Raw genomic sequence first — 11,655 nt, 5'->3', positions numbered from 1 at the left:
AAACCATTTCAAGGAATCCAATTATGACCGACGTACGTATTGAGTTTGCATACTGCAAACAAGTAACAGAAAATTCCGTACAAACTTCTTTCATTCTGAAACATGTATCAACAATGAGTCTTTGCTAAATACTTCTCTTCTTTGGTAACTGTTGCCTTATCATTTACGTAATACTTACTTAACATATCTGCTTCCTTATTGGAATAAGTTGTTGCAACATATTTTACATTTCTAATAGTGTTAGTAAAATTTCCTTCTGTTTCCGGGTGATATCAAATGAAACAAAGCTGAAACACAAAATTTTCCTTTCTTATCTTTGGCTAAGTCGTGTCTAATGGAACATCGCAAACCACTGTAATGATTAACAGTTACGAAAGCTTTGAAGTGGACACAACTTTTTAACACAGTTTAATACATCATGTATTACACAGACTAGGCATACTGTCACATGCGTTCGCGATAATGAATATTCACTCTGAATCGCAGCGTGCCCTGATCTGAAACTTCCTGACAGCTTCAAACGGTGTGCCGGATCGGGGCTCGAACCTGGGACCTTACCTTTTGCGGGCAACAGCTCTACCGCCGACTGAGTTAAGCAAGCATGTCTCAGCTCCCGCTTCTCCCCCCCCCCCCCCCTCTTTTCCCTCCCCTCCCTCTTTACAGACTTACTTAGGACCAGTATCTCATCTCGTACCTTCCTCATTGGCGACATTCTGTTACGAACGCTTGGCACAAGTAAAAACGAGAAATTTTGTTCTTCAGCTTCGTTTCACACGATATCTCGTTTGTTGCATCATATTATATTTCTATGTTCTGAGGCAGAAATATGAAATTAATTTTCTTACTACATTTATTGCTGTTCAAAACAATTTACATACAATCCACATGGAAACAACAATGAATAAAATGATAAGCAAGATTGAGCATTTCTGTAGTTAAGGAGAACGTGAAGATTGGGGGTTATAATGGCAGCATTAAAAGACTGTAACATCTTCGGCTGAGACTAATGGAAGTATGTATTTCGACTGTTAAGTGCAGCCTTGAAATTAAATGTGAAATAGGATGATAACCATAGCAACAGACACGAGTGTCATAACCAGAAATAAAAATAGTCTGGAAGGTTAACAATTTATTAATACATGAAGATGATACACACGCACTGACTGAAACAATTTCACTACTGGAAGCTAACACTTCCTACTGGTTTAAACGAACGAAGTACATTATTTTATTTGTATCACTTTTTCTTTTAATTATAAGAATGGTTAACGAGTGAAACCTGAATCATTGGAATGTTGCGATTAAACAGTAAAGTAGAACGTATTGACACTGACGCTCTCTCTCGATCGTATACATGTGTTTGGTATATGCGTCAATGGTGTCCTAATTAATACTAACACTAGCGTGAATTACCAGTATCAGTGAGACGTAGATCTCTGGGGTGAGATGATAGATGGTCACATTTCTTCCTTGCACAGTAATAAACACGTCACTATTCACCACATCAGCAGCAAGTCTTGCGTGTGATACTAGAAAATGCTGATATTAATAAATATTTCACACGCGAGATGGCGCTAATTCTCTTGGCTTAGACCATCTGAGAGAATCAGAACGTGTACTACAAGATCGATGCTGAAGTACTTTTCAGTTAAACTGTATGGTATGCATCCACTTTCCTAGTAGCCCTTTACGAAACTACTGACGAGGTAGTCTTCCCTGTCAACGCCAACGCAGTTTGAACAACGAGTGGGTCAACGCCGGCCGACACGATTTATGAGTTGGCCGCTGCGTCCGCCGGCTGCGGCGCCTGGCGCACAGTGTGTGGCGTCGGTCTGATGACGCGGCCCCAGAACATGACTAGACGAGTGGCGCGGTGGTGGATGAAGAACAGGAAGGGGTGGTCGGCGCGGAAGACGGGCCGCGAGCCGTCGCGGGTGATGGACAGCGCGGTCGCCGCCGCGGCCACCGTCCCGGTCTCCGTGACCTCCACCTGCACCTTGTGCAGCACATCGTCCACGTACAGGCCGGGGCCCACAGTGAAGGTCTCGTCGGTCGAGGTCTGGTTGTCGGCGTCGGGGTTCTCCACTTGCACCCTGATCCCCGGTGACAGGCCGCTGAGGTTGGCCGCGTGCTGGTCGAACAAGGTCTTCACTCCCATGGTCTCCAGGTGGTCCTTCAAACTGGTGCTCGCTTCCAGACTCATTCTGGGCACTGCGAGGATGACGGGCGTGGTGTTGGTCGACGCGATGAGGTGTTCGAGAGTCGGCGCGTCCAGCCTGTCCTCCAGTTCGCGCAGTGCCTGGAAGCCCATCTTGTCGGGCAGTACCAGGTACATCACCGCCTCACCTCCGCGGTAGGGCAACCCCAGGATGCTGCAGCCGAGACTCGAATCGGTCGCGTAGGGCAGGTCGGCAGCGTTGGTCATCAGGGTCACCTCCAGCACTTCGTCCTGCGGCGTCACGACCCCTTTGTAGCCGCCGGTGACGTAGAAGGGGCGCTTCATGCTGTGCGTGAGAGGGAAGGGGACCTGCCACGCGCCGTTGAAGTATATGGCGCTCCCGATGATGATGCGCGTCTCCGGCAGCGGCGGGAAGGGCAGGAAGTCGCGGATCTTGCAGCGCGTCTTGTTCTCCACCCAGTCGTTGATGGCCTTCTGCGCGAGCGTCGGCTGCAGCCGGAAGTCGAGGTTGAGCACCTCGCTGCGGTAGACCTCCCGGGCGTAGGCGACGAACTGGCGCAGCAGGGGGAAGTCGCGCTGCAGGAAGATGGCGCTGGCGAGGGCGACCTCGGTGCTGGTGTCGACCCCGGGCCGGGCTACGAGGCGCGACAGCTGCCGGCCGAAGTGCTCGTGGAAGAGGTCGGCGCGCGCTCCGGACAGGTCGACGCCGGTCGTGAGCCCCAGCAGCGTCGCCACCTCGGTGTGCGTGCGGCCGCCAGCGCCCAGCAGCACCAGCGCCAGAGCGCCCACGACGCTCAGCGGCGAGAAGACGGCGCCGGCGCCGGCGCCGGGGGCGGCGCCGCGGCCGCCCCCCGCCGCCCACAGCGTCCTGTCCAGGTCGACGGCGAACTGCAGCACGCCGCGCGCGATGATGTTGTCCAGCTGCGACAGCCACAGGCTGGCCGCCGGCACGAACACGTCCGGCTGGCCGTCCTCCTCCGAGAACTGGATCGCCTGCCCCGGCTGCGTCCCGTTGGTCGGAGGCTCCGCCTCCAGCGCTAGCGGGTCGGCTACCGCCCTCACCTGCTCCTCCGCCTCCGACTGCTGCGGGAAGTAAATCGAATTGGCGGCCACCGCGCACCACGCTAGCGCAAACAGCACGGCGCTACTTCCGGTTCGACCCATGTCGCTATTTTTCCGCACTTCGAAAATACCAGTGGCGATCACTAGACAGCGGGATCTACGTGTCTCCGTTAGACCGTATTCAATAAACGGCCATTTCCTCGCGCGAGCGGTGCGTCAGCTCGTGTCGTAGCTCAGGCTGGCGCGGCGGCTGAGCGATGAATGGGCGAGCGGCGCGCGGGTGACGACAGATATAGGCGTGCGCGCGCGCTCGTGGAGTGCTTCGGCCGCGGGTCCCTGGCACGGACTGGAGGCGGCGAGCAGCGGCGCGGTCTGCCAGTGACCTCGCCCCCCTCCACGCGCGCCGCGCGGCACGTCACGTCACTTCCACCGCCGGCACCTGGCCGGCGCCTTCAGCCCACAGCTGACCAAACACTCCTTCCACGATTACGCCGGCCGGTCCGCGCCCTGCTCTAGTTCCCGCCTGTATTCCTTAGCGTGAAATACGTACCAGAATCGTCTACATCTACGTCGATAGTGCTTTACTGAGGGTACTTTCTATACCACTGTCACATCTCGACTTTCCTGTTCCAGTCACGAATGGTGCGCGAGGAAGAACGATTGTTGGTAACCCCCTTTGCAAACTCGAACTTCTCTAATCTGGCCTTTATGGTCCTTTCCTCAAAATATATGCAACAGGAAGCAATATTCCCCTAGCGGGAGAATTGGGAAAGCAATCACCAAAGGGTGTCCCCAAGGCTCCGTTTTGGGACCACTTTTCTGGGACATCCATATGGAACCGTTATTAGATAGCCTACAGCAAAGTGAAGAAGTGCTAGAGGTGATAGCCTACGCGGATGACCTCTTCCTGCTGGTCGGCGGTTGCAGCCGAGAAGATATAGAACCAAAGATCGCAAGGGCCATAGAGAAACTGCACCAATGGTGCCAAAATACAAAAATGACAATATCTCCGACTAAGTCTACATACCTGCTTCTAAAAGGACAGTTAATCAGGAATCCTACTGTTAGAATCGATGGCTCACCAGTTCTTCGGCGACGGGAGACGCGATACTTGGGAGTCATAATTGACGAGAGATGGAACTTCGGGAATCACATTGACACCGTAACCCAGAGACCTCTCCAATTACTAAACAACCTCATCTCCATTGGACATGAAAGATTTAATCTCCCTCCTCATCTCATAAAACTCTATCACAATAGCATTCTAACTTCAGTAGTGGGTTATGGCTCGGGAGTCTGCGCGCACAGGCTCACGAGGATCGTGCCCGCCATGACAGTGAGAAGGGTCCAGAGAAGCATGATTTTGAGATCTGTGGGGGCCTACAGAACACCTCTGGGGGGAGCTCTGTTGGTCATAATGGGGCTCTGCCCGTTAGACATCAAGTTACGTGAACAAGCGACGTGGAACTGGGCCAAAAAGGGGAACATGGAGAAAATAATAGAGATCATGGGTGTGAGGGTGGAGAATAAGAGGGAAATACGAAACAGAGGGGAGGAACTTTGGCAGAGGGCTTGGGAGGAAGAAGAAACTAGGAGAAATGGTTCAAATGGCACTGAGCACTATGGGACTTAACTTCTGAGGTCATCAGTCCCCTAGTACTTAGAACTACTTAAACCTAACTAACCTATTCTGAGGTCATCAGTCCCCTAGAACTTAGAACTACTTAAACCTAACTAACCTAAGGACAGCACACACATCCATGTCCGAGGCAGGATTCGAACCTGCGACCGTAGCGGTCGCGCGGTTCCAGACTGTAGCGCCTAGAACCGCTCGAGCACCACGGCCGGCAAAACTGGGAGAAGAACCTTCCATTTTTTACCAGACGTAAAAGAGCGTGGGGGGTATGAAATATTTCGAACCTACACGAGGACTCATTCACTTTCTCACTGGTCGTGCATCCTATCCGACATATTTATGTTGGTTTGGGAAAAGAGCAACCCCCGAGTGTAACTGTGGCGCGGCAGAGGGAACTCCCGACCATGTGGTTTTCGAGTGCCCTCTCTTCAATGATGTCGTGACAACACTCCGAGACAGACTTCCGAACAACGACACATACCAACTACTCAGAGGAGAAGACACTTTTCACACTTTGAATGCATTGCAGATGGGGTATCACGGAAAGTGTTAGCAGAATACCTGAGGGACGAAAAATACGTATCAACTCATAGATCAAACCGATTGAGACCAGATCCCATACCGTCTGTGCGTGGAATGGCCGACTTCCATCATAGTTGGAAACCGCCACGTACGGGACTAGGGGGACTAGGGGGGGGGGGGGGGGGGGGGTCAACACCACCGATTATCACACAAAACTCCGGATACGTCGTAGGTTAAGTTCGTTTTTTGTAGGACTTAGATTTAGGACATTAATTTAGGAAACTGCAGCAAATACTAACCTTGGCCAGCCCAGTGCCAGGGGCATGCTCCTCGGGTTTAGCTCGTGGAGCCTGGCTATTCTAAGTAGGTTTGTACTTTACTGGCACACCTGTGACGCTGCAGGTAATAGTCATTCTAGATTAGTTAATTAACAAGTACGTTAGATCAAACTGCCCATTGTTATAGAAAACTAACACAGTGTAATAGTTTAAACTGTAGCTCACTAACATAATTGTAATAGTAAAAGCTGCATTGTAATCCAATTTATGTATCACTTTATGACCCACTAATCATCTTAGGAGGTGGGTTAACATGTATAATTAGTGTTGTTATTGAAGTAAAGAACTTTTTTTAAAACAAAAAAAAGAGGAAGCAATATGTTGGTTCACACTTCTAGGAACGTCCACACTCGGCGACTTAAGAGTAGATGACACCCTGAGGCATAACACCTCTCTTCTAGGGCATTCCGCGTCGCTTTTGTGATTACCAAACCAACCTGTGACGATCCATGTCGCTCTTCTTCGGATATCTGTTTAATCTTCCGATCCTAGCTGGCAAGAATTCGAGACTGACGAGCAATACTCATACAGGGGAGAATGTGGCCGGCTTAAGTTTTCGACTTTACTAACTGTGGTGCTTAATCAGAATAAAACATACTATTCTCTTACCTCAAGGTTCCGGCGGAAGTTCGAGCCCTCCCTCGGGTATGGATGTGTGTGTTTGTCCATAGGATAATTTAGGTTAAGTAGTGTGTAAGCCTAGGGACTGATGACCTTAGCAGTTAAGTCCCGTAAGATTTCACACACATTTGAACATTTGACTCCTTACCTCAAGTATTTTATATGAGTAGACAAGTGTAATGATATTTACTTATAGTACTTAATTACACCGAAAGTAGAAAGATCTACCATTACAAGTCTAGAGCTACAATAACTATTTTTGTAGAAAATGTCTTGTAGTAGCCGGCCAGAGTGGCCGTGCGGTTCTAGGCGCTACAGTCTGGAACCGCGAGACCGCTACGGTCGCAGGTTCGAATCCTGCCTCGGGCATGGATGTGTGTGATGTCCTCAGATTAGTTAGGTTTAAATAGTTCTATCTTCTAGGGGACTGATGACCTTAGAAGTTAAGTCCCATAGTGCTCAGAGCCATTTGAACCATTTTTTCTTGTAGTATCGCGTATTGCCTTTTCTGTGATAATATCGGTAGTTAATGATACACTGCACTGATATTTCTTGAATAATAGTAATAGAAACCATAAGCACAGAAATTTATTGTTACTATTTCAGCTCACTTCATCAACGTTTAGCTCACAGTTTTACAGATACCGCAAATAAAATATAAAGTATTCTCCTGATCCACACATCCAACACGTTCCCATCCTCTACGCTTGGTACATAGCACACATTCTTCTTCAAATCACTCCAGACACACAATGCACTTTTGTGTCTCTTCTGTTGACCGATTATTTCCAGTAAATTCCAGTTTTCTTCTCCGCTTTGTGGTTATCTTTCCATGGACATTCTCTGCTTTTTTATTCTATTTTGTAAACCAGACTTAAGCTTAGCTTCCTTCAGTTCTCATTCAGAATTTACTATGTGTGCTTTTAATCTCTTCTCTTCGTAGGCGACGTTTTTCTTTTCTAATAGTAGAAAACACTTCAGCTGATTCCCACGTCGTTACTACGTTACACATAACCTTGCTCACAGCTCTTTGATAGACCTTCATTAAATTTTCCTCATTTTTCACCATTCCAATTTTAAAAGAAGTAGCAAGAATTAAATATAATTTAAAAACTGAAATTACTTATCGTCGATACTGGAAGACGATCGGGGTGCCGGTACTATATGACAAACAGGCAGTAGGACCTAGTCACATTTCAGGATGAAAATTATCGTGAAACGTTTGTTAGATGTCATTCCTTACATAACATAGATAACCGAAATATAGCGACGAAATTAATCAGTTACCTTAAAAACTAGTATCATAGACCTCAAAAATCTCCCATTCGCTGTGAGCCAGCACAACACCATCACGCACTCAGAACAGACACATTATTGAAGAGAGGATGGAGGCATGCCACTCCAGTGGACTTCGATACGTAAGCTTGCTTCTGCTTACTGTACACTTCTGTTGCTCGGAGGCGGAAAGGAAAATCACAATAGTGGCCGGTACTTTGATCCTTGCCTTCATAGTTGTTCTTTCCAAACAGTAAGTTATATGCGCACCAAGTTTGGTTGAAACGGTGGTTTAGAAGGAATAGCGGAACATACTTAAATACACATATACACTTCTGAAATCTGTGTGGATTAATATAAAGGCAGTAATCGTTCTTCAGAACTCGATATGGATGCGTAATACAGCCATAAGGGGAAATGGTAAGACCACAGTGCTTTACCAGGCATGGTTCTGTTTGAGGTGGTATGCCGTGGCCTTCCTCCGACCTTTGAACAGACTCATTCAGCCGGTCATAACGGGACCTACAGTTCAACATCAGCTTCGTACCCCGGTGTTACTCGGAACTTTTCACATTCACAGAGATAAAAGCAGTGATAAGTGACAGATAAGAAAACCTAGGACTGACGAGGTATTGATATCGAGCTCTTTGAATCCATAGTCTGACATAATGATACAAAGCCAAAACCAATGAAATATATTAGTACCGACAACTATTTTGATCCTCCAAGGACACATTGTGTATGCGTGATTGCTGAGAAATCTTAATTCATGTAACTTGTTTGTGGGGCCATGAATTTCTCGCGTAGGGAAATAGTAACCTATACACACCCAAGTATGCGGTTCGCTCCGTGACCACAATACAGACACTCGCTTCATTGCCGGTGACGCCAAGGGGAAACACACTTAGTGGAACAGCGTTGCTTCCTGCCTACTTTCCGAATGGTAGTACGAGGCAGATAGAATCCATTAGCTTCTGATTACCTTAAAGTGCTGATGCTATTCTTACGTCTAGGCGTCTGAGCGAGGTTTGACTGACAGTGAGGTACAGAGGCGTTTTCAGAACAGTTCCCCGCAATGTTCCTCTGTTAATCGAAGCACAATATTGTCTGGAAGCGGATCAAAGAAATTTCAAGCTCTTGGAATACGCCACTACAGACATGTTGAAATTTAATCGCTTACCTACCATCGGGCCTCGGAGGCCCGTCAATGATGTTTAGTATCTTCTCTATTGGTAACTATTTCATTTTCTTTTTATGAAATTTGTCCAGTTAGTCATAATCATGGAAAAATTATTAAAATTTACCTATGGCTTTGTGTTAATGAGAAACGTAATAAAATAACCAGTAAGAGTTAGTTTTTTCTTCTGCAAGAAGCGCTAGAAGGAAAACATTACCTCCACGGAAGAAAATTATACAATATGTAAAATAAATTTTCGAAGATGTCGGTTGCAGTACGAATGTAGAGATGAAAAGATTGCTATCAGAGATGAAGAGATGGAAGATCTCATCTCACCATACGAAAAACTGGTGACAAGAAAAAGGGCTAGCCTCATTAGTCATCTGCCCACATCAAAATGTATTCCTGTTGTAATCTCCCCACAGAAAATTACCCTCTACCACGCAATAATTAATAATTATCAATCAAATCATCCACATTTATTCACTTTTGGAAAGTATCTGATCGGATTTTCTAGTAATACATGCGCCGACAGCTCGTCGACGCCAAGGTATTTTCTAGTACGATTATTCTTTGGAAGAACAGAGATACATATATGTATTCTCCATGGTTGTTAGAGAAGGATAACGAGGACAGCTTCGGAAGTATCTGTTGGAAGATTGTCGGGTTGCTAAAAGAGACATATTTGCTCTTCTTCTCGCTAAAGCGAGCTATTAACGTTTGTGCCACTAGCGGGTTATTTGAAGAGAGAGAAAAACTGTAAACGCAAATTAAGTAAGATTTGGAATCAACAGAAAACGGAACATGTAATGGAGATGGATTGAATATACAATTTTCCTCAGAAATAAGGTTTGTGACCCTTTTATTCTAGAGTGAATGACGAATGAGTTCTCTGCCTGAATCATTGATGATTGTCTTGGCCCTGTAATTAGTGGGGAAGTTTCAGTTGTGACGAAGAGAGCCTGCAATCACCGAGATTTTATAAAATCGTCCAAAAAGGCTTCGGACACATCTGAAATTCTAAATCTGTCGTAAAATGAACGAATTGTTCAAACAATCGATTTTCCCAACTGAATGCAGCGCTTAACAATAATAATAGATATAAAGATCTTTTACAGAAAGCCAGCCGCTGAATATTAAGACGAAGGGCTCCACCAGAGATTCTATTGGGCTGAGTTCACGTAATGAAATATTATATTTAAAACTGTATATAGATAAAGGACAGAGAGAGAGAGAGAGAGAGAGAGAGAGAGAGAGAGAGAGCGAATGAAATTAGAGAAAATACGCAGAATCCTCCATTAGTATAATTGTTTGCCTGTCTTATCACGGATCAGCCTAAAGATAAAACAGGAGGCCCTTACTTTACTGTACAGGTTTATGTGTGAGAGACATTATACCAAGTTAGCGGCAAGCTGCATTCACATACTTTCATCATTTACAGTATAATCCATTATACTGCGTTATTAAAAAAAATGGTTCAAATGGCTCTGAGCACTATGGGACTTAACATCTGAGGTCATCAGTCCCCTAGAACTTAGAACTACTTAAACCTAACTAACCTAAGGACATCACACACATCCATGTCCGAGGCAGGATTCGAACCTGCGACCGTAGCGGTCTGTGTTAATCAAAAGAAATCTTTTAAACTTGAAAGAAAATTGTTTATTTTAACAAATGAATGAGAATTTGTTAATTGCTAACTTAAGGACACAATGTGTGCTTCGTATCGAAAAGAAAATCTCTCTCACAAATGTGTCATTTCGTATGTTTGCAATGTATCTGCCTACAAAATAAACTAAATGTTCTTCCTTGAAACACTTTTAAAATAGTAATAGTCCTTAAAATATTTCTGACATTCGATCAGGCTATTACTCAGTGCATTCTCTTACAAGTCTAACCACTCACATGTAAAAGTATATTTGTATATATATATGGTGTCTCTTCTTACGGACATGTATGAAAGCGGCTATGGCAGTCCATGTGATTGTGATGAGCACTGTGTCCGGATGGCGCAGTCATCACTGCATCTACCAAGTAAGAAGGAGACTCGGGTTCGAACCCCAGACTGCCACTAACTTTCAAATTTCCCCATTGATGTAAATCAATGCCCACTGGCAGCTAATTCTTCAATTCCTTTGTATATTGATCCATAGTAGCTGCAGTATCAAAATGGTTTTCAGCCAGTGATCCCTTTAGTGCAGATGCACACCAAGCTCTAACTCCTACAGAAAAAGGTGAGATGCCACGAGTAATGAGGATGATAATGTGGGCCACTAAATAAGTACTGTGTGGTATAAGTTGAGACTATGGGTCTGACGGGAGGCGGGCTAGGGTAGTCCGTGCGGTTGTGGTGAGCACTGCATCTGCATGGTGTCCTGGTCAGCGCATCTACCTAGTAAGCAAGAGACTCATGTTCGGATCCCAATCCCGCATAAGTTTTCAACTTGCTCCATTGATATCCCCACTGGCAGCTAATGTCTGTAATTCCCTTGTATCTTGAAAAGATACATTGTAGCCAATAGTCTGAAATTATAAAATTTCGCGGTTAATTGTTTTGTTCCTTACTATTTCCCATCCATTTCAGCCAATTAGAAACCACTTCCTTCTTATTATATGGTCTTTCCTTTTCCTGGATTATTCTTTCATTTCTACTCCCTGTCTTATTTTTTTGCTTTCTTCAGACCTATGTACTTCTGCTTCTGCCCTGGAGTTCTTCTAAATTTAACACATTACTTCTGAAAACACTGCTTTGAGATGTTTTTGTATCTGCACTTCTAATTTTTTTTAACTTATAGCTCTATCTTGTTGTTAATTTTTTCCCGGATGTACTTAAAAATCTGTTATG

At 45.6% G+C, this 11,655-nt stretch overlaps 1 protein-coding gene across 1 annotated transcript; it reads right to left on the bottom strand.

Annotated features, from left to right (window-relative positions):
* Positions 1–832: 832 nt before the first annotated feature.
* Positions 833–3,587, bottom strand: LOC124593489 (serpin B6-like). The gene has a single exon (XM_047131931.1). It carries the CDS (start codon positions 3,341–3,343, stop codon positions 1,772–1,774), a length of 1,572 nt encoding a protein of 523 aa, XP_046987887.1. The 5' UTR covers positions 3,344–3,587; the 3' UTR covers positions 833–1,771.
* Between the last annotated feature and the right edge of the window lie 8,068 nt (positions 3,588–11,655).

This window comes from Schistocerca americana, chromosome 2 (assembly GCF_021461395.2).
Source record: "Schistocerca americana isolate TAMUIC-IGC-003095 chromosome 2, iqSchAmer2.1, whole genome shotgun sequence".
In the NCBI taxonomy this organism is placed as follows: Eukaryota; Metazoa; Arthropoda; class Insecta; order Orthoptera; family Acrididae; genus Schistocerca; species Schistocerca americana.
The sequence above is the reverse complement of the archived record's forward strand: the minus strand, read 5'-3'. Positions and strand labels throughout refer to the sequence as shown.

Bases quoted from the DNA above. Each gene is read 5' to 3' on its own strand.
- LOC124593489 (XM_047131931.1), bottom strand. From the start codon at position 3,343: ATGGGTCGAACCGGAAGTAGCGCCGTGCTGTTTGCGCTAGCGTGGTGC.